The 26,251-nt window shown below is 36.7% G+C and overlaps 5 protein-coding genes across 5 annotated transcripts in view; 2 read left to right on the plus strand and 3 right to left on the minus strand.

The window, feature by feature from the left end:
- The window catches only part of rhobtb3 (Rho related BTB domain containing 3), a 22,620-nt gene extending 19,702 nt beyond the window's left edge, over positions 1 to 2,918 (minus strand). The window contains exon 1 of the mRNA XM_043221451.1: positions 2,782 to 2,918. The gene's annotated coding sequence lies outside the window, so the exon portion shown is untranslated. The remainder of the gene's footprint in view (positions 1 to 2,781) is intronic.
- rfesd (Rieske (Fe-S) domain containing) lies at positions 2,101 to 4,815 on the minus strand. Its single transcript, XM_043221454.1, has 4 exons — positions 4,668 to 4,815; positions 3,641 to 3,819; positions 3,398 to 3,432; positions 2,101 to 3,300 (listed from the first exon to the last, which is right to left on the minus strand). The coding sequence occupies exons 2-4, from the start codon at positions 3,789 to 3,791 to the stop codon at positions 2,989 to 2,991; spliced, it is 498 nt and encodes a 165-aa protein (XP_043077389.1). The 5' UTR covers positions 3,792 to 3,819; positions 4,668 to 4,815; the 3' UTR covers positions 2,101 to 2,988.
- Positions 4,816 to 5,116: 301 nt separating this feature from the next.
- On the plus strand, positions 5,117 to 8,732 carry nudt2 (nudix (nucleoside diphosphate linked moiety X)-type motif 2). The gene is made up of 3 exons (XM_043221455.1): positions 5,117 to 5,269; positions 6,069 to 6,195; positions 6,502 to 8,732. The coding sequence occupies exons 2-3, from the start codon at positions 6,072 to 6,074 to the stop codon at positions 6,819 to 6,821; spliced, it is 444 nt and encodes a 147-aa protein (XP_043077390.1). The 5' UTR covers positions 5,117 to 5,269; positions 6,069 to 6,071; the 3' UTR covers positions 6,822 to 8,732.
- Positions 8,733 to 10,025: 1,293 nt separating this feature from the next.
- Positions 10,026 to 16,669, minus strand: ube2r2 (ubiquitin-conjugating enzyme E2R 2). The gene is made up of 6 exons (XM_043221453.1): positions 16,528 to 16,669; positions 15,992 to 16,178; positions 13,584 to 13,670; positions 13,365 to 13,462; positions 12,877 to 13,011; positions 10,026 to 11,041 (listed from the first exon to the last, which is right to left on the minus strand). The coding sequence occupies exons 2-6, from the start codon at positions 16,166 to 16,168 to the stop codon at positions 10,786 to 10,788; spliced, it is 753 nt and encodes a 250-aa protein (XP_043077388.1). The 5' UTR covers positions 16,169 to 16,178; positions 16,528 to 16,669; the 3' UTR covers positions 10,026 to 10,785.
- Positions 16,670 to 17,060: 391 nt separating this feature from the next.
- On the plus strand, positions 17,061 to 24,435 carry ubap1 (ubiquitin associated protein 1). The gene is made up of 8 exons (XM_043221452.1): positions 17,061 to 17,190; positions 18,265 to 18,510; positions 20,472 to 20,520; positions 20,633 to 20,757; positions 20,840 to 21,640; positions 22,343 to 22,501; positions 22,598 to 22,699; positions 23,423 to 24,435. The coding sequence occupies exons 3-8, from the start codon at positions 20,481 to 20,483 to the stop codon at positions 23,561 to 23,563; spliced, it is 1,368 nt and encodes a 455-aa protein (XP_043077387.1). The 5' UTR covers positions 17,061 to 17,190; positions 18,265 to 18,510; positions 20,472 to 20,480; the 3' UTR covers positions 23,564 to 24,435.
- Positions 24,436 to 26,251: the final 1,816 nt, after the last annotated feature.

Genomic DNA, 26,251 nt, shown 5'->3' on the forward strand with positions numbered 1-26,251 from the left:
TATTTTAATTTGCCTTGTTTGCCACAATATGACATCAAAAAGCCTCGGCACCCTTCAGATGCTCCTCTGAGATCACCAAAATAGCATCATCTCTCCCGAGCCGTAACGAATCAAAGCTTGCATTCCACCTTATTTCCATCAGTCATGCTGTCCTGATCTACTGAAAGGATTAATTCTACCATAACAAGCGTTTTATCCATATAACAGGTCTAATATAATCCCGCACCCTTCGACGTTGAACGCAAAGACAAGCTTTCATCAGTATACTCAGGAAGATTACTGAATTCTGGGATATGAGTATAGTAGTGTTGTTATTTTGTATTACTGGCCTAGTGGGATATACTTCAAATATAGTAGGCTTATTCCCAGCCTCCAGAATTTACTCATTATGCTGCGCTGCATAATATCTGCTGAATGGAATCCAATGCTTGTTTCTTACTTATTTTGGGATGCTGATTCCAAAAACAGTGGCTGTTTTTGCTCTGGCACGTCACACTTTTCTCACAAAATATAAGGTGAGTTTTTAGCCATTTTCTTTATGACAATTGTTTGTAAGAAACTGCAACAAAAACATGATCCTTGACTCCTTATGAACAGTTGGATATGTTCAATTTCTCAGTTGATTTGTACATGTATGAATGATTCATACAAGACATAATTTTATATTTAGAATTGTATGGAAGCTTGTTACTGGAATTGCAATAACTCTATGTGCTTACCTTATATTAGTAGTACTTTCCGTACACTGTAAGTTTTTTTTCTTGCAATTCTGAGTTAATCTCATGTGTTTTTTCATAATTATGCAATATAAATGAACAATTGCAAGAGTTAAGTCCAAATTGTGAGATAAAAAGTCTCAAAAAACAAAACAAAACAAAACACAGAACTGCAAGATGTAAACTCAGAGAAGTTTTTCCACTCCTTTTCATAATGCATAGTTTAACACGTTTTGGTATCTCCCACCTATGTTGCTTTATCATTTTCCCACAAACGTCTGTTCTAGTTGGAATTCTTGAGACATGGAATAAAACGGTTCCAGCAAGTATAGGTTTAAAAATAAATACGAGCGAGTACGAAATTCCGCGAAAAGAGCGGATTGTTTACGGCAGCTGCTAACGGTGGTATATTTACGACACAGCTAACTCTCTGAAGGGGGCTCCAATGTCGCAAAATACGCGAAACTACACACGGTTGCTTTAAAGTGCATCATAGCTGATGAAAAGCACAAGATTACACTTTACACGCTTTAATTTTTAATTGATATTTTCACCACTATTGTCACCAAATTAGAAGACTATGTTTTTTTTGCAAATCAGAAGAATCATTTTTCAAGATGTAGGACTGTGTTAGCGGAGGATTTTACCTTCCAGTCCTTTTTGTTCTACAGGCTAAAAGAAAACTATTTCTGTTTGTCAACAGGCTGAAATAAATAATAAAACAGGCACTTTTTTACAAGCACTGCTGAGAGGTGTATATGCTATTTTAAGGCCGCTTGGTTGGCGTACCATTCAGAACATTTGTTTTCAAAGGGCAGTATGGGTTACTGTAGGTCATCTGCCATGCAGAATCTTATTTCTACTCCAATGCACAATCACGTGCCCCTCGTGTACATTCTTAGCCCAGAGATCACAACCACTCTACAGGGAGGTCTAACTCCTGATCTTACACAAGCTACAAACATTATTCCTCCTTGTGAATGAGAATAACGGTCCATTCAGAGCCATTAAATGACAAGAGGCGTTTAAGGAGGATTATTCCTTTACAATAACTGTACTGTTAACCTTTTTTGGAGCCGAGTCCATACTGCAGCGTAGAAGAGAAGGGATTAATGGATATCTATTTTGCACATTGAGTCAAGATGCTTATCAAAGTATTTTCTTTCCCTTCCTTTGTTCCAAGTGTAAGAGATTAGACCAGGGTTAAACGGGCATTCATCGGCTGAGATGCTGCTCTCAGCTAAATAGTCATAATCGATAATTCTGGATCATTTAATAAATTTCACATACTCAGCATGCAGTCAGACATTATCACAAGAACTGATTAGGACCTTATTACATGATACATTAATAAATACTGGTCGAACGATTGTGGTCAGTAATAAAAAAAAAAAAACAAGTTTTATTTTAGCAAGAATGCATTCAATTGATCAAATGTGACAGTAAAGACAATTATAATGTAACTTTTTTTTAAATACATGCATCTTTTGACTTTTTTTTTTTTAATTCGCACAATCTCTCATATAATCACCCAATTTCGATGATTTCTCAGCACACAGGAGCCAAACGAATCAAATAATTTATAATGTGAACATGAAATATGACATATAGCACAACTGTCTAATTTCTGGCACTTTTCCATTTACTTTTTTTTTGCTACTCTTAGAGTTGATGGTCGCTGTCCCTCCAGGATATTTCGTCTATGAAATTATAATAGAATAACAAGTTAAATGTTGGTGCAAGAATCAACCTGGCGTTTAATGGAAACGTATGCAAAAGTAAATGTTATTGGAGACATATAAATGTGAATATTAGCTCCCTGTTTGAAATTGTGTGCTAGAAAAAATGTGTATATTCACTGAAGCATAAGTCTGCCATGAATGTAATAATATGACGAAATAAAATATTATATAGCACATATATTTAACAATTAATTTTAAATAAGTGAACATTTATATATATATATATATATATATATATATATATATATATATATATATATATATATATATAATTGTTTGTTTACATTTTTGCAGATTTTAGGCTTTTATTTTGCAAAACCTACCAAACGGAGCTGATAGACAGGCATCACTGTGAATCATAAAGATGAAGAGAGATCCTGGCACCGTCTCAGAAAAGGTCTATGATATTATTTTGATTCATGATGTCAAATCGCAGTTTTATTCATGCCGACTCACTCTGAAATCATCAATCTTAATATATGCAGTTCCCTTAGGATCCCTGAAGCTCTCATCTCACTGGTGCTGCCACACTAAACGTCTTCATCTGCATTCACGTCTGCTTCTCCATCCTCCGACTCCTGTGCTTTTCTGAGTTCTGCCCTGCCCTTCTCGGTCTGATAATAGTCTGACTCAATCCACCCAGGGCAGTTGGACAACGTCACAAAGATGTCTTCGTCTACTTCTGTCACTTTGTGCACTCTCTGCTTTATGCCTTTGGAATACCACCGCGGAGTAGGGACTTTTTCTGCGGGGTTGCTGGCCTTGTATAACCCCTCACCTTCTGCCAGAGTGATCTTATACTTGTGCTTTGGGCACACAATACAGAGCTTGTTGTTGATTTCCTGTGCATGAAACATTAAACAGGGTCGAAGTTCACGCGAGAGGTAACAAAGTGTAACAAGTGCATTTATGGATCACTGGATGAGTAAATGGCTTTACCTCAATATCTCCAGGCTCTAAACTACTGCCGGCATCTGTAAAAAAAAAAAAAAAAAAAAAAAAGTGTCATTAGCAAGCATATGCACTAAGCTGATCCAAGCAAATGCCTTTTTGATTCTGGGCTTTTGCCTTTGTAACTGTTCTTGGCACACATGCACAACAGCAATGTTGCTGTGCTATATTTGCTACTTTGTCTCCCTCTAGTGCAGAGAAATAAGCAAAGATGCTTTTCATGCTACTCACGGTAACACTGCAGGTCCATTGCAAAGAAAGTTCTTTGGTGATGTATAATAAGAATGTCTCTTCCATCCAGAGTCACATTCATTCTCTTGGCCTGAATGAGATCTTCTTTCTTGCCGATAAAATACATACGAGAAGGCTTGTTTTCATCCATGGATGTGGTACGGTATTTTTTATATCTTCTGTGAAAGTAAAAATAAAATGTTATAGGAATATCGTTCACATAAATGTAATGTTCTTGGCTTATCGTTCAGCTTTAAACTAAAGCAAGCCATGTTGGTAGGAATTAAAGGGATAGTTCCCTCAAAAATGAAATTTCTGTCATTATTTACTCACTCTTGAGTTGTTCCAAATCTTTATGAATTTCTTTCTTTTGTTGAACACAAAAGAAGCTTTTTTGAAGAATGTTGGTAACCAAACAGTTTCTGGTTCCCTGGTTCCCACTTCATTGATAGTATTTTTATTTTTCCATACATTAAAGTCAATGGGGACCAGCATTCTTTTAATATCTTCTTACATGTTAATATAAAATACATCATATCTTTTTTTTTTTTGCTCAACGTATATATACAACATATATATATATATATATATATATATATATATATATATATATATATATATATATATATATATATATATATATATATATATATATATATATATATATATATATGATTTCTGATATATACTGTAAAAATGTTATATAGCCTACATAGGCTATATGCTGTAAAGTTACATAAACTTCAAACAGAAGTCATACCATTCATAAATAATTACCCAGTGTCTTTATAAGATTATATAAACTAGTTATAGTTATATAAAATAGTACAAATCATACAGAATTTAATAGCATATAATTTAATACTAAAAAATCAGCTAGGCCTTCTGTCACGTATCAGTTAAGCTCTTTAAAGACAAAATGCTTCAGTATTGAACACGTGTGAAAATACAACCATTTCAAGTTTTAGAATTAGCCTTTTAACTTTACATATCAACATCCCTGGTGAGATATTTTAAGCAGTGTTACCTTGTCCTGTTCCCGGTCGTTGTGAATCTTGTGAAACGTGCGTGATGGATGGTTGAAGTTTGTTCTGGTCTGGAATCGTTATCTCAAGCACACCGGCTGCTGCCTTCAGCCCTATCAGCCCCTCAGATCAGGACCCCCTCTGTGCGCTCAACATTATCTTTGTTTAATGTATAAAACTGAACGACACACCGCTAACTGACACGTTATTATACACTGATATCAAAAGGAGGTTTTACAAAAGCTTCTCGTGATTGTAATTTGCACCTGTCCTTCACGATCGCGCGTAATATCATATTATTCTAAAACAGTTATTTTTAAATGCATTGTTTACGTTCAAATTCCAACTCATCAAATTACACTTTTAATCTGGTTATAATTACAATAAAGTGTCTAGACCTTTATTTAAATTACCACTGAAGGAACCAATTAGAGAGCGACTCTCAGCGTACTCTTCAACGTCATCGATGCGCAGCAGTTACGCATATGCGCCGTCAAAACAGAAAGTAGCCTGAATACTATGCTCTTTTCCGTGTGCCGTTCATTTATTGATATGTCGCATCTATTCTAAGCAAAAAGGAACATTGAATCATTACGGGCTGGACGTAAGTGAAATGACTGTACCTTAAGCTAAAGCTAATGAATGGTGTTAGCCTGCTAATATTATCTTGTCTAGAAATCGGAAATACAGGCACGGTACACGTATGCTAGTCTAGTTTAATAAATGAATATTTCCAACCCATAGGTTTAAACAACTTCAGAGGACTTGGAGTTGACATTTCCTATTGGGAAACCCTCACAAACCAGTTTGTTTGCAAGTTGTGTTCCCAAACTGTCTACTCGTTTTTCAGCCGTTACTATGCCATGTGGCAAAATGACAATGAAGAAGGCTTTTGAAACGCATTTAAAACCAAGCAAACAGACATACAGTTTTTCTCAGCAATGGTTCTGCAAATCAGAAGTATGAGATAGTAGTTTCAGGTATTTTGCAAATGGTATATGATATTTTATGTGTATTTAGAAAGCATAGTTAGACATCTGCAGTAAATATTACATATAAAATTCTTAACCATTGCAATATGTCTTTAAATAATACAAAACTGTTGCTAAAATATAAAGGAAATTATACATAAACACAAAATTGTACAGAAATTGGATTTTCAAAAACAGAATTTATATAATTATATACTTAGGTTTATATATATATATATATATATATATATATATATATATATATATATATATATATATATATATTAAAACCTATGTATATACTAAATAAATCAACTATTATAGACTTTTTCAAACATCTCATATAAGTGTAATGAAAACTTGTACGCTTGACACATTTACCATTTATATAAACAAATATAACACACAGTTGCATGTGCTGTGTATTTCCAGATTATGGCACTGCGGGCATGTGGATTTGTTATTTTTCGCCGTTTGGTCCAGAAGCCTCCCCCTGATAATATAGAGTTCCTGCTGCTGCAGACATCCTATGGGGAAAACCACTGGACACCACCCAAAGGTGCATCTCATAATGTTTTTTCTATGCTCAACTCTCAAATTTAATATTGAACCACTTTAGTCTTCAATTTTTTTAAAGAATATTACAGCTTTTTTTTAACATAGATTATTTCTACACTCAGAAAATGAGTCTGTAAAGTGTTTATAAACTATATGTAATTTAAAAAAAAAAGTCTCAACCATTGCTGCCACAAATACTGGTTGGAAAGACGTAAAGACCTATCAGGAACAAATCAGTTCAAAACATGTAGTTATCTTCAAATTCTTAGCCTTGTTACTGAAAGATTATCCCTCTCACCCCCATAAGGTCACGTTGACCCTGGAGAGGACGACTTCACCACTGCCTTGAGAGAGACACAGGAGGAAGCGGGTTTAGGTAAAGATCACCTGCATATGGTCGATGGCTTCCTGCAGAGGTTACACTATCAGGTCCGAGGAAAGGACAAAGAGGTCCTCTATTGGTTGGCTGAGCTGCGTGACCCAAACACACAGGTCGTTCTCTCAGATGAACACCAGGATTACCGCTGGGCCAAACTAGAGGACGCCTGCAAGCTGGCGAAATACCAGGACTTACAGGACACACTTACAGCGGCGCAGCGCTATCTAGAAACACAGGGCAAACAGTAACATTCACACTTGGTTTTGACATTTAGACAACGACAGAGGTGAATGCTTGCTCTCATCTTTCTAAAATTGTTTTAGGCTGTCGAATTAATGATGGTTTAAAAGGAGGACCCGATGTGCTGTATGAAATTTGACGTAGACATTGACTTCTGTACTTTTGCGTCTCTAATTGTTAAGCTGAATTTAATTTGAATTCTTAATAGGTCGCTTCCAAGTAGTTAAAAATGTTAAGACAAACGCACAACCTCAAAATCGCCACCAACAAAGCGAAACAAAGCTGCCATTCATCACAAAGAATTTTCCGGGTTCATTACGAGGTAAGCTGTAATGACGCCATCTGTGGCATACTGTTAATGACCACAGAAAATCATTTTGAAAAGTCTTACAAATAGACAGACATAAAAACCGAGACTACAGGGCTTGTAGGTGGATTATGACACCATTGACATATACAAACTAATTTTTTTTCTATGCACACACGTTATCCAATCTCATTGTCACTTTTTCTTTCACATACTGTAAAGTTCTTTCTGTAAAGTTCATTGTATGCAAGTTTGCATGCTGTACCATTCAGATTGTCCTAAATTATTAACTATGATAAAACCAGTAAATGAAAAAGTTTAAGAATGAATGATTGTTTTAGTATTATTTATATTGCATTAGTTTTTATTAATATTTACAAGCTTTTATTTTTTTCATTAATTTAATCCATTTTAATTAATTTTATCCATTTTAATCAATTAACTTCAGTTTAAAAACTTACTAAACGTTTATGATTTGCTATAAATTTGTTAATAATGTTTACATTTTATTTTAGCTTTATTTCAATAAAAAAGTTTTTTAGTAGTTTTAGTCAATGTTAACAACACCGTCATTAACTGAAAGCACCTCTAAATGTCTTGTCTAATGGTTTAATTGCTAAGGAGCATTAACTCCTGTACATACACACAAACAAAAATGAATTGTATTGTGATCATACAAGCACAGTCTTAAAATGATCATACTGGTACACCCCCCCCCCACCCCCAAACTCAAATACTTATGTTTAGAATAGAAATAGGTATCGATTTAGAGCCATTCTCACTGTTCTCCATTCTTCCTTGTGTGAATATTAAGAATGATATTCCCTTTAACAACATTACAAGAGAAAGGAAATGCTTCAAACTTATAGCAAATAATGACTTCGGTTGTTTTGATCTGACTCAGGACCACAAATCCTGTCAAAGAATAGCATATGAAACAAAAACAAACCAAAAAAATTGTTAATGAAACATTAAAAACACACTCATGACACACAAATAATAAAATCCTTCAAGACAAATCCACTGTCGATTAACGTCACAACACTTTTTGAAATGAACTTGGTTGTTTTGCTGTGCACAGGGGTGCAATACACCGAGAGTCTCTTGCTGAATGTGTAAAATCCAGTCCGTTTAATCGATTTAAATCGTCCCAGTTGAGCCCTTTCGGCCCATAGTCCAAAGGTTTAAGGGAGCGATTGAGCCGGGAACGATAGTTCTAGATAGTTCAGTGAGTTCATGATGCTCAGGAGAGTACGAGAGCACCGTTTCCTCACGATCCTCACATCCACACTCCCTTCTGGAGGGGTTTAGTAGGACCAGGAATCAGCATCCGTGTCCTTGGCTGGTTTGTGGGAATAAAGGTGTACCTGAGACCCCATGTGCATAAACATCTACGCTTCCACCCCCCCTCAGTGAGACCTTAGGGATTCACGTGCCTCATCGGATGATTGACACATCATATAAAACACAATTAAACACACAAGCATGCTCTTGAAAGCCACGGCCCACGACGGCACCGTTGCCAACGCAAAAAAGCATAAGACCGGGGATGAGAGGGCTCACACCGATGAGCGAAATGTCCTCAGCAGTCACTGATCTCAAACCCCGTACTTAAAAAAAAATCTTCAAGATTTTCAGTCAAAATCGGTGAGAAACAGAATCGGTTTGGTACAGCTGCTCGGATACTCATACGTGATCAATTACCAAGAGTATGTGTACATTTAAAAGCATAACAGTATTATTACCTTTTGCCAAAATTGGTGGATGGAATATTAGGGGCCGAACGTGGGACATCATCATAGTGACTTAAACAGTCTCATCATAGTTTCTGGGTCAGCAAAACGAAGGTGTGCTGGAAGTAGTTTTAATGCTAGTGTTGCTGAGCACTTGAAAGCACCTTCATGTGCCATATAATCTGACACCGTGATTTAATGGCTCAAAAAGCTCAGGTGATTTGGGGGGGTATGAGCTGCGCATAAGAGGATGTAGTTTTGAAGGTGACCCTGCTGATGTGGATGGCTGGTCAAAATGACAAATAAAATTTTATGAGAAGGAAACAGTCAATTCATTCTCCATTTCCCACCCTTACATACTTACCTTTTTAAGTGGGATCTTAAGTACATATAGTGGAATCAGTGAAGCCCTATACTGTAAAGACAGTTCTAAAGAAACTGTAACTGGGAAATGAACAAAACATTCATTTGTTGGTGATTTTACCAGGCGTAACTAGCTCATGGGTGGGCTGAAGGGTTAGGTGGATCAAAAATGAAAGATTTAGAATTTATTTACTCACCCTCATATCATTACAAATCTTGCTTGGAGAATAAATAAGAGCTTTAGTAATGTAAGGAAGAACTTAGATTTTGGCTTTTTCCTCTTCTGAAGCCATTCAATATTGCAATTTTTGCACTTCTGACTTTTTCTAAGTTCACAGTCATTCTTTTGTTTCCGCCATATAAGAAATAATAAACGCAATTGCAACTTATTATCTCACAATTTTTTATTCTTGCAAATTGACCCTTTGCAAAAACCCGCCCTCCTCGCTTAATTTTGCTGTGTCTGACAAGCCATGCCACCCTGACACTACACAGCATGTTCTCACGCAATGAAAAATACATGGCGGAGAAAAGAGGAAACTGACAAAGCGGCGACAGACAAGACAGACCAGGTTATTTCTGGTGTAAAACAATATCTCAGCTTTTAAAATTGGGCGTTTTTTTTAAAGAAATTTATACAATAAATACCGTTTTGGTTACTGTTACGCCTAAGTACAAGCAACACATGAACCGATCGTCTCTTCCTCTTTACTAATTATAGCATGAAATAAACATGAATGAACATTAGAACATATTTTATTTAAACCGCGGTTTGACATCAATACACAAGTGTTTTTTGAGTCCGCCAAAGTTAATTTACTTTTACTGTTTGATTCGTTTGTCATACGAGCTAGTGGATACAGCATTGGCCTGTCAATCAAGCTCTTTGCGAAGGGTCAATTACAAATTAAATTCTTGCAAGCTTAACTTCTTAATCTTCTCAGTTTATATCTCCCAATTCTCACAATTGTTTTTCTCACAAATCATTTTATCTCGAAATTGAGTTTTTTGTTCATATTTTAGTTTACATTCTGTCCTTTTTTTCCCTTTTATATACTTTTTCTTTGCTTACTATATAGTAGGGGAAATGGGTGTATTTGGACACTGGCATTGTTTAGTTATTATCTTTTTGAAAAATCTGCTCAAAAATCTCAAAACAGTTTGGCAAAATGTTTCTAGCAACACGAGGGTGAGTAAATCACAACAGAATAGTATTTAGAGGGAACTAGCCCTCAAAAAAAAAGGATGTAATTAACAAAACGTTTTGAAATGTGCATGTTAATGGAGGCCTGACAAGCTCTGATTATCCAAAAGCCCTGAGGTTAAGAGGCAGGAGAAGGTGGGATGTAAAACGTTACCGAAAATGACTGGTTTTGTGAACCCATAGTGAACTTTACTTATGAACGGGGAGGTGCTGAAAAGGACAGATATCTTAAGTAACGAGTTTTTTGGAACAGAGTGAAAAAACGAAAGCTTTAAGCACAAGAAAAGAGAATTGAAACATGAGGCTGTCAGGGGAAAGAAGAGTGAGAGGGCAAAGGTCAGTGTCACGGAAACGGTGGAAGGAGGTCAAGATTCCTCATTGCCAGAGTCGTCTTCATCGCCAAAACAGTCCCCTGCCATTTCACTGCCGATCCCACTGGCCTCGGCCTCGTCGTCGTCGTCCTCCTCCTCCTCTATGTCGTCGTCATATAGATCGTCGTAGAGCAGGTCAGAGCTACTGTCATGGGAAGGCACTTTGGTCTGGATGCAGTACTCGGCTAGCGTCGTTGGTACTTTAACTCCATCTCGCTCTGCATCTGCCTTAGTGGACATCACCTGCTTCCTGTGCACAATGCAAAGACAGAGTCAGCAAATGTGTTACAGCCTTAAAAACACTGCATGATTTTAGCAATCCTATATGAGCACTTCACATTGTGCAACATGTCAATAAATTTGGCTATGATGTGTGTAAACTAGGATAATGACACCTGTTGACTTGTACGAAGCGACGTACATTACTTTAGAAGAGTAAAATGTCATCAGCATGCACTAGTAGTAAATGAAGTGAAAGAGCATGATTAATCACTTTGGTAAAAAAAGAGGAAGGCGTAAGAGCTTGAAGTGAGCAGTTTTATGTTTTAGAGCTACGCCACACTGATGTAATGTGGTATTTTTATTGGTTGGTCAGTGAACACACTGACACAGATAATTATGAGTCTGCTATCTTTGTTCACAAGAATGTGAAAACATCCTCTATTGAACCTCTCTCACTGTAAGACATAGGACCACGATTATCAGCCACTATCGCAGAAATCTCCACAATTGTTTCATGATGCCAATCTTTCATCTGGGACAGTCATGCAGTGTGTTTAGGGTTTAAGGCTTATTGGAACAGCTACAAAAGTAACTGCTGTCTCTCTCTCTCTCTCTCTCTCTCTACTACATATTACAGATTACCAAAAAAAAAAAAAAAAAAAAAAAGAAATGAATGCTTTTTGTCAGCAGTGATGCATTTATTTGATCTAAAGTGCTAGGGAATGCATTTATAATTTTACCACTATGTTCTTAAAAAAAAAAATTTTCCAAATAAGCCCTGAAATATAATAAGCCTTTTTTTATATTTCTCAATGTTAAATATTCATTAACACAACAGTATTTCTCAATATAAATATTTTTACTGTATTTTAGTCAAATTGAAATAACCTTGGAGACCGTAAGACTTTTTTTTTTGCTAGAAAAGTATGTAAATAAGGGAAAAGTTCAACATTTTTCTCAAATGTTTACTTGCCCCATGGGAAATACAGAGACTCAGAGCAGTATGTCCTGAACTTCAGTAGGATGGTGCAACTGAAGTGTGTTGGGCCAAAATCTGGCCTTAGTCAATGTTTAACCTAGATCTCAGCCAACTTTTGGTGGTATGATTCAATTTTGGCATTTCCTGAAGAATACAGAAGTTGTGCACAATGCTTTGGTGCGCTGGCCGGTTTCCAGGGTGCTGCTGCTGTTACTAAGGTGTTCTGAGGGGATGTTGAAACACAGCTATACAGTTGTTACAGTTGTGAGTTTTGTGTTAGTTTGTTTCTGGATCTCTGCATATCCATTAATCCTTCACAGCTTCTTTTAACAGTTGCAAACGTAACCGGTACATGTGTAATTATATTTCCCTCCTTTTCTGAAAGAAGCAAATTTCAGAGTGGTCAGAATGAAAACTTACTAGCCTAAAAGAAAAAAACACATGACCTCTAGATATGGTTTTGTTCCCTTACTTCTAAGTAAGTGTAATGAACTTTTTCACATCCATTTTATCAGTCAGGAGACAGAAATCATGAGCTTGATTTTTGACAAGTCTCGAAACACATTTTGAAGAATTAATGCCTGTATCACAAACAGTGCATGACAGATTAAAGTATAAGATTAAAAAAACATTAGGAAGGAACATTAATAATATATGAATAATTTTATTAAGTGGGCAGTAAAAAATGGACAGTGACCTATGGTGAGAATAATGTATCTTTATTCGTAGAGTTACAAATAATAGCATGAGAGAGGTTTATCTTCAGGACATCCTTGTTAATATTAAACAGTCAGGGCAGGAGAAAAGTTTTACACTGACTTTTAAACTTAATGGAAAAAGCATGTGTTTTCGTGGAAGTCATTTAAATGACGAAGTGGTTGTACCTTATAATCTCTGCATATTCCTTGTCCTTGCCTTTGCTGTCTCTCCACTTTCGAAACATGACCGAGGCATCCACGTTTGCAGGAGAAAAGGTGTTGGGTTCATTCAGCAGCGAGATCACGCTCAGCAAGATTGTTCTACAGAGAAACACACACACATTACTCTACCGCTCAAACGTTTGGGGTCTTTAAAATTCTCAAACGTTTTTGAAAGAATTCTCTTATGCTGGCAAGGCTGCATTTATTTGTTCAAAAGTGCAATAATATTGATCAATTTAAAATAAGCGTTTTCTATTTTACACATTTAAAATGTCATTTATTCCAGCAATGCAAGGTCTAGTTCTCTCAGTGTCTTGTGATCCTTCAGAAATCTAATATGCTGATTTGCATTTGCTCAAGAAACATTTCGTATCATTATCAACTCTAAAAACGGTTGAAACGCTTATACGATTTTTTTATTCTTTAAATAACAACGTTTTTTTCCAAAATACCTGACATTCTGTGTGGGGTTCCATCGCTCTGAGGGTAGCTCTCCGCTCTGAGGGTCATCCACAGGAGGATGGAGGATGGAAATACACACGTCGCCGTTCTGGGGTAGAGAAACATACATTAAGCAACAATGGCGGCATTGTTATGATGACTGATGTAAGTTTTAAGCTGTTGTAATCCGTTTGGCGGTGCATTAAACGGGCATACGCAAGCATTTTCACCTCATAGATGTTTGGATGCCACATCTTGGTGAGGAATCGGAAGGTCGGAGGAGAGTAGGGGTAGTCGATAGGAAATTTTATATGGGCCTGGGGAAAGAGACAGAGTGAAAGACTGAGCATTATTAGCTCGCATATGAGCCGTATTATAGCTGGTAAATGAGCCGTTATAAATCAGTCCCAAAATGGAAAGGACACATTAGACTAAAAGGGTTCATATAAACATAATCCTCATGAATCTCAACATCACGTACTCTTCATCAGGTTTCTGATGTGGTGCCAAAAGCGCGCTTGGGACAACAGCGCAATTCAAGTAAGCAGTGCTGTGTTAAATGCTGCACTCTCTTCAGTTCAGTGTTAATATTACTGTTTTGTGCTAAGTGTTGTGATTGTGGTTATTACAACAATAGTGAAAGTAATTGTGGCTTTGAGGGTAGTTATAACAACTGCAATGGTTGTGAGGGCAGTTGTAGGTAATGCGGCTATGGCCATGAGTTCGGTTTTAAAGGAGTAGCTCATCTGAAAATTGAAAATTCTGTCATTAATTACTAGCCCTCACTTTTGTTACAATCTGATTATTTGAAAAAAATCTGACACCTCAAATAAAGCTATGGCATATGTCACTATTTGCAGTTACATTTCAGTCTTTTCCTCACAAAGTTATGACTCATAGGACTTGGAATATAGTGCACAAGTGGTAAAAAATACTTTTATGATACTTTTTACGATGCTTCAGCATCTTTTTTTTTGAAACCTCCAGAAGAGAAACCTCTAGTGAGTCACATTCTCCCCTCCTTTTGCGTTGCACTTTACCTAAAGAAGTCAGACGGGTACGAAATGACACGAGGGTGAGTAAATAATGAGAGAATTGTCATTTTTCGCTTTAAACATGAGTGCAGTACTGCTCTAAGACTGTATCTTCTCTGCGACTGGAAATCCTGCTACTCGCCGCCGCTGTTGACTGCTGATTATGTGTCAGACTACATGAACCGGCTAGTGCTCAGGTCAGACCGCAGCGTGACTGTGTGTTAGAAAGCTAAAACCTGATCTAATCTAACTTCCTCCATTAGCGATCATTAGAAATAAACAGAAACAAATGACACAGCTTCTTGAAGCTCTAAAAACTGGGATTTTCACAGGAAAACTTGCAAGCATAAAAAAATAAGAAAAAAACACATTATATTTGACATATAACAAATTATATATGCTATTCAACAAAGATGCAATATTTATACCCATGCAATTTCTTGCTGAAGCGTGATAGCTACAAATTTTACAAATACTTTGTACTTTGATGGGTGGAACCCAAGCCTGTGTTTAGAAAGATACCATAATCATCATCAAAAACATGCTGTATTACATGTATCAGCCAGACTATGCTCTTTGGACCTAGTTGCTCAGTTATGTTTATTTCTAATAATTCAATGAAGACTTGAAAGTGAAGTGTAGTTTCTGCGTACTTAAACATTTTTTACTCTTTGCTTCAAAAATGACAGGGAATCAATTTATAAAATACTCTTATTTTTAAGGAATAGTTCACCCATATTACCATTTTCTCATCCAGCAATATCATGAAAAGACGACTTGTTAGCCGGAGGCAATTGTTTGAGGTTAAAAATGCTTTGATGGATTTTTTTTTTTCATGTGGCTTTTCACTTCACAAGATGTAAGTTTATGACTTGGAGTCATGTGGATTATTATGATTTTTTTTATCAACTGTTTGAACTAATTCTGATGAGGTTCATTCACCGCAGATGATCCATTGCTGCAAGTGATGGTAAATTTCTCTAGATCTGTTCCCAGGAGGAAACAAAATCATCTACATATTAGATAACCAGAGTGACTACGTTTCCAGCTAATTTTTATTTTTGGGTAAATTATTAAGCTGGGACAGAAGAATGAATAATAACATAACAAAAATAAAATTTTTAAACATAAATATACTAAATTACTAAATATATTAAATTGCTACCTTGAATTAATAAACAAAACGTCACCAAAGACTGTGACGTATGGCATATTATGATACAGTAATGAAGCTTTGAGGGAATGCTGAGGATTCTTTTTGCGGTAAATTTAAGGGCTGCGTCACAGAAAGTACTGACTATTGCAGTTGATGATACGCCACATGTGACTACAGGGAATACGGTTAAAACGCACTGTCCTTCTCCTTTTAGCTCTCATATCGAGATGTCATTAATATCTGTCAGGACTAAAAATAGAGATCTAGAGTATAAGGAACGCACCACCCGGGGGAAAGAAGAACTTGAGAGTGCAAAACATGGGAGAACGAGTATGTGAGGTATACCAATGAAATATTATCATTCAGACTTGAATTGCTTTGTCTGACTCACAGCAACCTAGTCCATTGGGAAGTTCAAGAACATCATTTAAATCCACGCGAGGCTTACCTTAAAGTAGCCACCTTCATAAAGTGTGTTTGGAGGGCCAAAGATGGCCACCTCCCAGTTGTACAGGTCCGACTCCTCCACCAGAGTAATGCGGAAACCTTCCACTGGCTCCTCCTGCAGGGATTTCAGCTCCAGCATCAGAGCCTTCTGAGAGCTCGGCATTTGCTGGTGTGCCATGACAGTCTCACTGTGGATTTAATGAAAACAAGGTTAGAGTTTACATACATATATATACAGTATGTGTATATATATATATATATATATATATATATATATATATATATATATATATATGTGACAGTTTCCTTTTTGTTGTACTTTGTTGCAGTAATCATTATTAGTGCATATGAGTGGTATTACCACTAATAAGTTCAAACACACACATACATATACATATATATAATATTTTAATATTACTAAAGGTAAAGAAAACTGAAATGAACAGAAAAAACTTAGAAATATATATGATTAGACTTGTATGCAAAAGCTATACAACATTTTGCTAAATAAAAACATGTTCATACACTGTTTATTACCTGTGCTGCTCCCCAGGAAATGTGATGTTTGGTTGCCTTAAAGTTCCAGCTTCATGTAAATATTAATACGTTCCTGATATTTATTTATTCCTTGGGGCCCAGGAGGGACTGTTAACCTTATTTTTCCTTTGTTATTTCTCGAATCCTGTTGCTTTTCCTGTTGGGGCGTTAAGTTACCCAATCTTCAATCAGACATTAAGACAAATAAATCTATTTATTACCCTTCTAATTAATAAAAAAAAAAATATGCCGTTTGTTCTGTGTCTGCTGCTGCCCGCAATGGAGGTGAAGGCGATGGGTTGGGAGTTGTCCTCGTGTGCTGCCCTAACGTCTAAAAAAACTCTACAGCATGCAAATAAATCTCCAATTTCGCTTTATACGATGCAGAATACGTTTGTCAAACCCTGCGGGTCGCTGTCATCACGCCGTTTCGTTGCGCGTCTTCGGCCGCACAGCTGATCAGCTGCTTGTTTACATTTGTTCTGCTGCGAGGCTATAACGCACCTTCAAAACCCCCCGTTTGCGCAAAGAATTACACCGCCAGTTCTGCTTTATCCGTCCGGACCGACTCGACAGCGAATTAACGAAAGGGTACGGGTGTTGTGGAAGTGGGCTATGAAGAGTAATGGGAGCGCAGGAGAGATATATGAACGCAATCGACAGGTGATGATTTCTTTCGCCGTTTTTCAATCGCTTCTATTGATGCTTCCGGTTATCATAGTGCGTGCCTGTACACGTCTGTACGCCAGTGCGTCATGACGCAGGACACTCAACTGTAAATAGTTGTCACTCATGGAAAACTGTAAACAACGTTATTACATAGTTAGTACCTATTATGTACGGGGGAAAAAAACATATTACTATTATTTCAATATGCGCCATAATATTTTAGTAAGCAAAAACGCAATTTATAATAGACGTAATGGGGATATTCTGAACAAAAAAGGAAACAGGTTAAATAAAAAAAGAGTAAGTGCTAATTAAAATGCTAAATTAGGTTAAAAACAACAATTAAGACACATTAAAATGGAGATTAAAACAAATATAAATGTATTTTCCTTAAGGAAAAGCCCTACTATGTAGGCCTGTTTAACTTTATATACTTTTTATATCAAAATTAATAGCGTTGGCTAAATAGTGTAGGAAATTGTCTTCTAAATAAGTAAATGGACATTTATGTAAATAAGAAATATCTGCTTTGCATAATGTGTATGTCTATACATTTGCAGTTGGTCTTTTAGCAGAAATGATACAAAGTGACAAAATATGGGACAATGGATGTAATCAAAATCGATAAAAGAACAATAATATGCAAGCGCTATGACAAGTCTCGTTTGGCCTAACGTAGTACACATTGCAAGGATTTTTTTTAATATGATATAATACATGAAAAAAATATATATAGAACAGAAAAAGAATAAAGAATGCTACAGTTAAAATCTTGAGTTTTTTAAAGAAAACAAGCAGTTAGAAAACTAAGAGTGCAAGTTTTAAAGGTCAAATATTGTTTTCTTTTATAAAAAAAATATATAATTAGCTATTTTGTGTATCTGATAGATAGATAGATAGATAGATAGATAGATAGATAGATAGATAGATAGATAGATAGATAGATAGATAGATAGATAATGATTAAATGCATTTCACTAATTAACAATATTTAACAAACTAAGATAAATCAAAACATTATTTTTCCATGTTGATGGACTCAAACCCGTGCTGAACCCATGTGCAAAGGCCGACACAGATGACGTCTCCTCCCCAGCTCTTCTCTGATTGGTCGAACCTGTCGTCATTCAGCGGCAACGCATGTCGTCACACAGGAACCAAAGGAGGCGGTCGAACCAAGATGGCGTTCCGCGATGAAGCAGGAAATATACTCGGTTTTCAGTAGATCTCCTCATCTGAGAGCGTCGACCGGAGCTTTTATGTCCAAGGACAAGTGAGAGACCTATTTGGAGACTGAAGACAGAGCAGATACGGGTGAGGACACCGGTGGGACACGCAGGGACAGTTTGAGGGGCGGTGGCAGGGGAAGTCGGGCCCTGTTAGGTCGCTTCACTAACCTGAACTGAAACAAAACTACACAGTTATTTTTTAACCAAACCTTCGCATTCACTTCCGTGCTTGTTTAGTTCTTAAGTACCAGATAGTTGGTATTAGGTCAAAAATAGTTTAGCCATTTTATTTATATGGCAGACAGAATATCGTAGTAGCTTGGTAAGGAGCCAGAGAGAGAATTGTGTCATCATTCAGTTTCAAAATAAACTAACTTGTCGCAAGACTGGCTTTTCAGTATATCTGAAGATTTATTGGTGAAATTGAGCTGGAATAGGAAGCATCTAGCTGGCTGTCTGAATAAATTCTCGTTGTCTTTATTATTACGCAACAAATCTGTTAGCTGTATGTAGTTAAGAGACTGATTATGATTTCTCTTTCTGATCAGCTGTTATGCTTTTTATATAAGAGATCATGGGTGGTGAAACGACCTCAAATCAGGTTTTATCAGCCTATTTTTCGGCATGTGATATACTTTTGTGCTAGTTCCCTAATTATCATCGCATAGGTTATCAGTTGTGGTTACTTTATTGGTGTGTTTTAGGTGGTAAACTTCCTGTAAATGTAGAAGCATATCTGTTTACTGTTTCACTTTAAAAAAAGTAAAAAAAAAAATGCTTGTAACTTAATGCTGTTGGAGTTTTTCTCCTATCACTTTTTAAAAGTATCTGATTACCAATATACATACACGTCTTTATTAACTTTTTGACAGTCACCATTAGACAACAACAAAAAACATCAAATAAGCAATAATTGTTGTCATTATTATTACTATTGTTATTATTTGTTACTTTTCCAATTTTGTTTTGGGAAAGTCTAATTGTTAGGATTATAATTCTGTGCATTTAATTTATGCAAATATGTTTATGCAAATACACTGGGACACTGGTTATATATTTTAAAGGAACTGTATCAAACTGTGCAAAATATTTATTTTATTTAAAGTACAGCCTTTTTTATCTAGAGAATGATGGCTGCTGAAATTACATTTTAAAAATATACATTATTACAATTACATTATATTAAAATATTTTACGTTTCAGAAGAGTTACTTATGGCTCTTTTCCACTGAGTGGTACAGGACACTACAGTATGGTTCAGTACAAAACACCCTAATCCAGCTTGTGTTTCTACTGCCATCGGTACCCTTACTTGATAGGCGTGGTGTATGGTGTATGGTCGATGATAAAGCATGTCAATAAAAACATCTTTGCCTTTTTGGTCAGTTTTAATGAACAAAATACAGCTAATTATAAACGTATAAGAGGACTGAGAGGAAATAAATGCAAAAGCAAACAAAGTTAGCACTGTGCTACGGTTAAGTTCAAAAATATATAAATTTAAATATAACTTTGCTTAGCCAAAACTATATGATCAGGCAGGAACAAAATAAGAGATGCATGAAGACACGAATGCCTGTTAAATATATCGCTACCCCAAATTAATTGTATCTCATGTTTAATCACCACAGAGACGTACCGTACTGTAACAAACCGTATACTACTCAGTGGAAAGCCATTAATTGGAGTAATATTTCACCATATTTCAGATTTTTTAAATATTTTTAATCTAATAAAAACTGTATTGGAATGAGAGTTCTACAATTGTACTGGTAGGTTATATATAGGTTAAACGGATTACTGGTTAAATGTGTAATGTTTTTCATGGTTATGACAGATTCAGTCTGGTTTATGGAATTAAGATGAATTTATAGATACCCAATAGTGTTGAATGAATGACATGCAATCAAGTCTGTTTTTAGGAAAAGTTCTGTTTTACTAGCCAATTTACTAAATGATTCTCAATATATGTTTGTCTTTTCTTTGGTAACCTACTCTAAATGGCAATTTACTAAATGTTATCAATATATGTTTGTCTTTCTTTAGTTACTCTAAATGGCTGCGAGGAAGTCTGGATCAGATATCCACAACAACGGTAAGTCAATCATTTGTCCTGTTTGTTTTGTTTCAAAAAATACAGCATAAAGTACTCATTTAAAAAAAAAAAAATATCCCCATGTTCTTTTCTTATTCATTTGATGTTCAAGGACCTGTCAGCTACCTTGATGATGTTCCTTTTAAGATCAATGAGAAGTTCCGCTGTCCCTCAAAAGTGGGTCTTCCCATTGGATTCTGTTTGTCTGATTGTAATGCCATACTTTCGGATCTGCAAGTAAGTCAAATTTCCCTTTAAATTTCTCATACACAAATGTTTTTTTTGTCAGAAATATTAAATGCTTTGCTTTATTCTTCAGTATGACTTTAGTCTAGAGAGACGAAGCGTTCAGTGGGGGGAAGAGCTTGCCAAAGCGCGAGCTGCTGAGGCTCGAGCAGCAGAAGCTGCCCGAACAGACTCTGAAAACGAAAGGCAGGCTGCTGCTCAGGAAGCGGATGTTGGATTGGTTGGGGGGAAGAAAGCACGTCCCTCCGATGAGCAGGACGTTGTCCCACCGGCATTGAACCCCGTTTTAGCTGGCCTGCGGCATAACGCAATCCTCACGCCTCTCCCAGCCCCATCTTTTGGACCGACACGACCAGCACCTAGCAACCCAGCCCCCCAGAGTCTAAACTTAGCTGACTTTGAACGAGAGGAGGACCCTTTTGACAAACTAGAGCTTAAAACACTGGACGACAAAGAGGAGTTGCGGAATATTCTGCAGAGCCAACCGCAGTCGTCCGTTTCGCAGCCTCAGCTTCCTCCAGTAGAACATCGCCCCGCTTCTCCCAGCGATACGCCTCCTCTTCAGGCCAAAGCAGGAATCTTCCATAAACCCAATGGACTGGTTGGACTGCTGGACTTAGACCGGGGTGGGGTTGTGACCCCCCATGGACAGATTGATGCAGACCGCCCATGTAACATTCGCTCACTGACTTTCCCCAAGCTTTCAGACCCAGGTGACTCTCCCTCAGAACCGACTTTCAGCATTTACCCAGCAGCCCAACCACGCAGCCTATCCAATGGCACTCCACCATCTCTGCAGAGAACGGCATCAAGTACCAACACAACACTCCCACAAGAGCAACCTGTCTTCCCTCAGAATGGGACACAAAAGCAGGTATCGTAACATGGGCGGAAACATTTGCCTGTCAGGGCTAATTGTATGTAAAACAGGTAATGCAGAAATGTAAAATGAGTGGCACCAAAAGGTTAATGCTAGTTGTTGGAAAATAATATACCACCTACACTAAACCTGACCCTACGTCAGGTACGTCATAAAGATTGGGCTACGTTTTTAGTGTTTTGCTGCTACTAGTAGTCATTTGACCTGAAAACTAATGAATTGTTTGTAGATTTTGCACAAATGTAGGTCGAAGCATGTATTTCCAATGAGCCTGGGTTGAAAATATTTAAAATTCAGACTTGTGCTTCACCGGACGTGATTCATATCGCTAGTGCTGTGCTGTATCAGGGGAGCTAACAAGCACGTTTACTATTTCAGAAAAGCCATGCATATACTGGTTATGTGATGCAAATGTCAAAATTTATTAGCTTACAAACTTTGTATTATAGTAGAAGTGTTTTGAGGGCATAGCATAGTATTATGCAAGGAATAGCACAAACGTAATTCTTTATTAATTGATCATATAGCGTAATTTGTGTGATAGGAAATACGTTGTTTGCTGTTTTGCTGCTACTAGTAGTCATTTGAGCTGAAAACTGCAATAAATTGTTTGTATAGGTGCGTTTGTAGACAATTTCTAATGAGCCTGAGTTGAAAACGTTTCTATAACTGATTTTCTCCATAACATCTTCGCAGTCAAACCAGGTCACAGCGACTAACCATCCACCTGCTACCACAATCCTGCACGGCCTCTCTCCCAGCGAAAGACAGTGTGTGGAGACGATTGTGGGCATGGGTTATTCATATGAGGGTGTACTCAAAGCCATGCAGAGACAAGGACAGAATGTGGAACAGGTCACTTTTTAGCCTAACTGTATTCTTAGTGCGAGTGTGCGATACATTTTTTTTTTTGTTAAACAAGATTATTAATGCTATTGGTCTCATCCATAGGTGCTGGAATACCTGTTTACTCACAGTCGACTGTGCGATAGAGGTTTTGATGCGACTGCTGTGGAGGAGTGCTTGGAGATGTACCAGGGTTCAGAGGAAAAGGTGGGAGAATTCTAGCAGCCACAAATACACACGCGCAGCCTAAATTATAATCTACTGTCTAATTCGTATATACAGTTGCATTTGTACTTGATTTCAAAATTTACAAAATGCTTGCATATTTGAATGAAAAACATTTGCATTTACATCTGCATTAAATTTAGCATGCAATTAAAGGGTTAACTGACCTCAAAATTAAACTGATGCCATTGATTACTCACTCTCATGTCGTTCCTAACCCGTAAGACCTTCGTTCATCTTCAGAACGCATATTAAGGTGTTTTTGATGAAATCCATAGACGGCAGCACAACTGAAAAGTTTTCAGGCCTAGAAACATTTTAGTGAGCATCAGAATGCAAATGCACATTTTCCCTAATTGTAAACATCGTATTTTTGTTTTCTTTGCACAAGAAAAAGTATTCATGTAGCCTCGCAAAACTGAAGTTGAGCCATTGATGTCACATGACTGTTTTACCAATGTTTTTACTACGTATCTGGGCCGGGGAACATTTCAGCTGTGCTGGCGTCTTTGGAGGGTCAGCTGGCTCTCCGACTTTATTAAAAATATTTTAATTTGCGTTCCAAAGATAAACAATGGCCTTACAGGTTTGGAGGGTATGAGGGTAAGTAGTGGTAGAATTTTTATTTTGGGGTGAACTAACCCTTTTAAAGTCATGCATGTTTGAAAGCAATTTTTGTACTTACGCTACTTTCTCTCTCCTCAGTCTTTGGAGTTTCTGCAGCTGATGTCTCGGTTTGGAGAAATGGGCTTTGAGAGGGACACAATTAAAGAGGTACTGCTCGTGCACAATAATGACCAGGACAAGGCACTAGAGGATCTGATGGCCCGTGCAGCTGCGAGCTGAGCCCAAAGAGTCTCCCCTCCTCGAGCCAGCTCTCCTTTGGCCCTCGGAGGGGTTCTGGCTGTGGAAGGATGGGATTCTTTTATCTCTAAGACAAGACGACTGATTTTGTACCCTAATAAAGATATACCTCTTGAGGTAGGGATTGACTGCACCACCCAACAGTGCATTCATCCCTCCTCAGCTGTATGTCTGTTAAGTGATCTTAGAATGGTGTTGAGTGGAAGGAGCTGACTACTCCTCCAAGAATCGGCATTGGTTAGTGTCTCTATTGCCATGGTGACGGGCTAGAATGGGCGTTGCTGGATGAACAGAACCAAGCCGAGCCCCACTGACAGAATACTGGGCCGGAATGACACTCAAAGCTATTACGCTGCCATCTCCCGCTGCTGGATACAGGCTTTCGAAACTGAAACCTGAACGCTCATAAACTCAACCCATGGCAGAACAGAGACCCCACAGAAGTGCCCTCTCTCTATTCTGTCTCTGCTGTTCATACATTGTTTATACGTTTCGACAGGCGGAAACACTTTATCTTTCTTCACTTGTCCTTTTTGAGATTGTGTTTCTTTGCTCTTTGTTTAGGAACTGCTTTAACAGTACTAATAATCATTACGTAAGTTCACAGAAAACAAAAAAACTGCAGTAAACTTTTGCCCAGTTGGCTTTTGCACTGGAATGAACACATTTGGCAAGAGAAATTGGCAAGTTCGGCTGGAGCTGCAAAATTTAAACCATGCCGCCAAATTTTCAAAAATTGACATGCAAATACTGCACAGGCACACTGAATCACAGATGTTAATATAAACATATTTAAAAATCTGTAAAGATACACTGTTGGTTTCCATCTGTAATAAAGAAATTGAGAAACTTAACACAGTAATGAGGTTAACGCATTTATATGAGGTTTATTGTGAAATCTGTTGAAAAAGCTAAAGACTGTATATATGAGTGGACTTCTCAAAAGTTTGGGGGCAGGATAATTTTTTGGTGTGAAAAAATTAATACTTCTGTTCAGCAAGGATGCATTTTAATTGATGGTAAGTGACAATTTTGTAGAGTTAAAAAAGGTTTCCTGAAAAATGTTTCCACCAAAATATTAAACAGCAGCTGTTTTCGACACAGAGAATTATTAAATATGTTTCTTAAACATTAAATCAGCATATTAGAATGATTTCTAAAGAATCATGTCACTGACGACCGGAGCAATGATGCTGAAAATTCAGCTTTGCCATCACAAAACTAAATTACATCTTAGTATAAACAGTATTGTAACAATATTTCAAGAATATTACGGATTTTATTGTATTTTTTTGATCAAATAAATGCAACCTTGGTGAGCAAAAGAGATTTCTTTTTAGAAATCATTAGTAAATTGTACCAACCCCAAACCTTTGAACAGTAGTGTTCCTGATAGAATGACGTGCAATAGAACGATCTGAAGACGAGACTGTGAATGCTTGCGGCACATTAGAAGCAGTTTGAATGGCCTTTTCGAGCTTTGGTCACCAGAGGAAACCTGTATATCAGTTCAGATATCTCCACAGTACTTCATGATATTGACCAATTGGCTCAGTACAAGAGATACTGGCTCCCTCCTCAGAGGAAAGCAGGAAAATGAGCAGAACTCTGCAGTATAAAATGTAACAAATTAACATAACCAGTTAACTTCAGTAGGTCCAATGTTTAACCTCATACTTTGTTACTGACACACACATATATATATATATATATATATATATATATATATATATATATATATATATATATATATATATATATATATTCTATCAACAATGGAAGTGGATTAAAATCTTTAATCAGAGTTGTCCTAAAATGAAAACAATACATTGTTTGGGACAACTTTGAGGAACTTTCTTAAACCACTTCAAATGTTGACTGCTGTTAATAAACCTTTTGGGTGAGTTTTCATCATACCTTTGCTTTTAGAGGTGATTATTTTTGTTTACTGTTTTTTAATGACCCAGGTGGCCGCGGCATTTAGTATAATGCAGTACTAAAAGCCTTAATTAAGCCCTATTAAGCACTTTCCTCTGAGATGGGATAAATGATAAGAATCACATATGACAGATGTCTCTTGGCCCAGGGAACACATGTAGGCTATTGGGTGGCTCATTTGGCCATTCATAAGTGTTTCATTATTTAGCAGCCAGATGTGCATTATTATTTTGCTTTTTATTTATTGTTTTCTCAGTTTCAACCATTATAGGTACAAAAACAGCCTCTTAAGCTCACTTTCCATGTGCAATATAATTTCACCAGTGTTAATCTGATAAATTTTTGTTGATACAAAGGATCCCATGTAGATCCCTGAAAATTAAAAGAAAAAACTAATTAAATTTGTAACTGTTTTTCATATATATATATATATATATATATATATATATATATATATATATATATATATATATATATATATATATAGCTATGAAATATTTCACAATGGAAGGCCAACAACAAAATTGATGGCCCTAAAATTGTCTTCAAGAAAAATCTATCTAAAAAAACTAATTAATTCTTTCTTTCTTTCTTTTTTGAGACGCAATATGATCCACATATGTTCTTGACAGGTTTTAAAGGTTCACTTATCCTATCCTTTAAAGGACTAATAATTCAAAACAAGTAAGATGGTGTACAGGGTTCTTCCTCTTATTTTTTTTTTTTTTTTTA

This window comes from Puntigrus tetrazona, chromosome 21 (genome assembly GCF_018831695.1).
Source record: "Puntigrus tetrazona isolate hp1 chromosome 21, ASM1883169v1, whole genome shotgun sequence".
Classification (NCBI taxonomy): domain Eukaryota; kingdom Metazoa; phylum Chordata; class Actinopteri; order Cypriniformes; family Cyprinidae; genus Puntigrus; species Puntigrus tetrazona.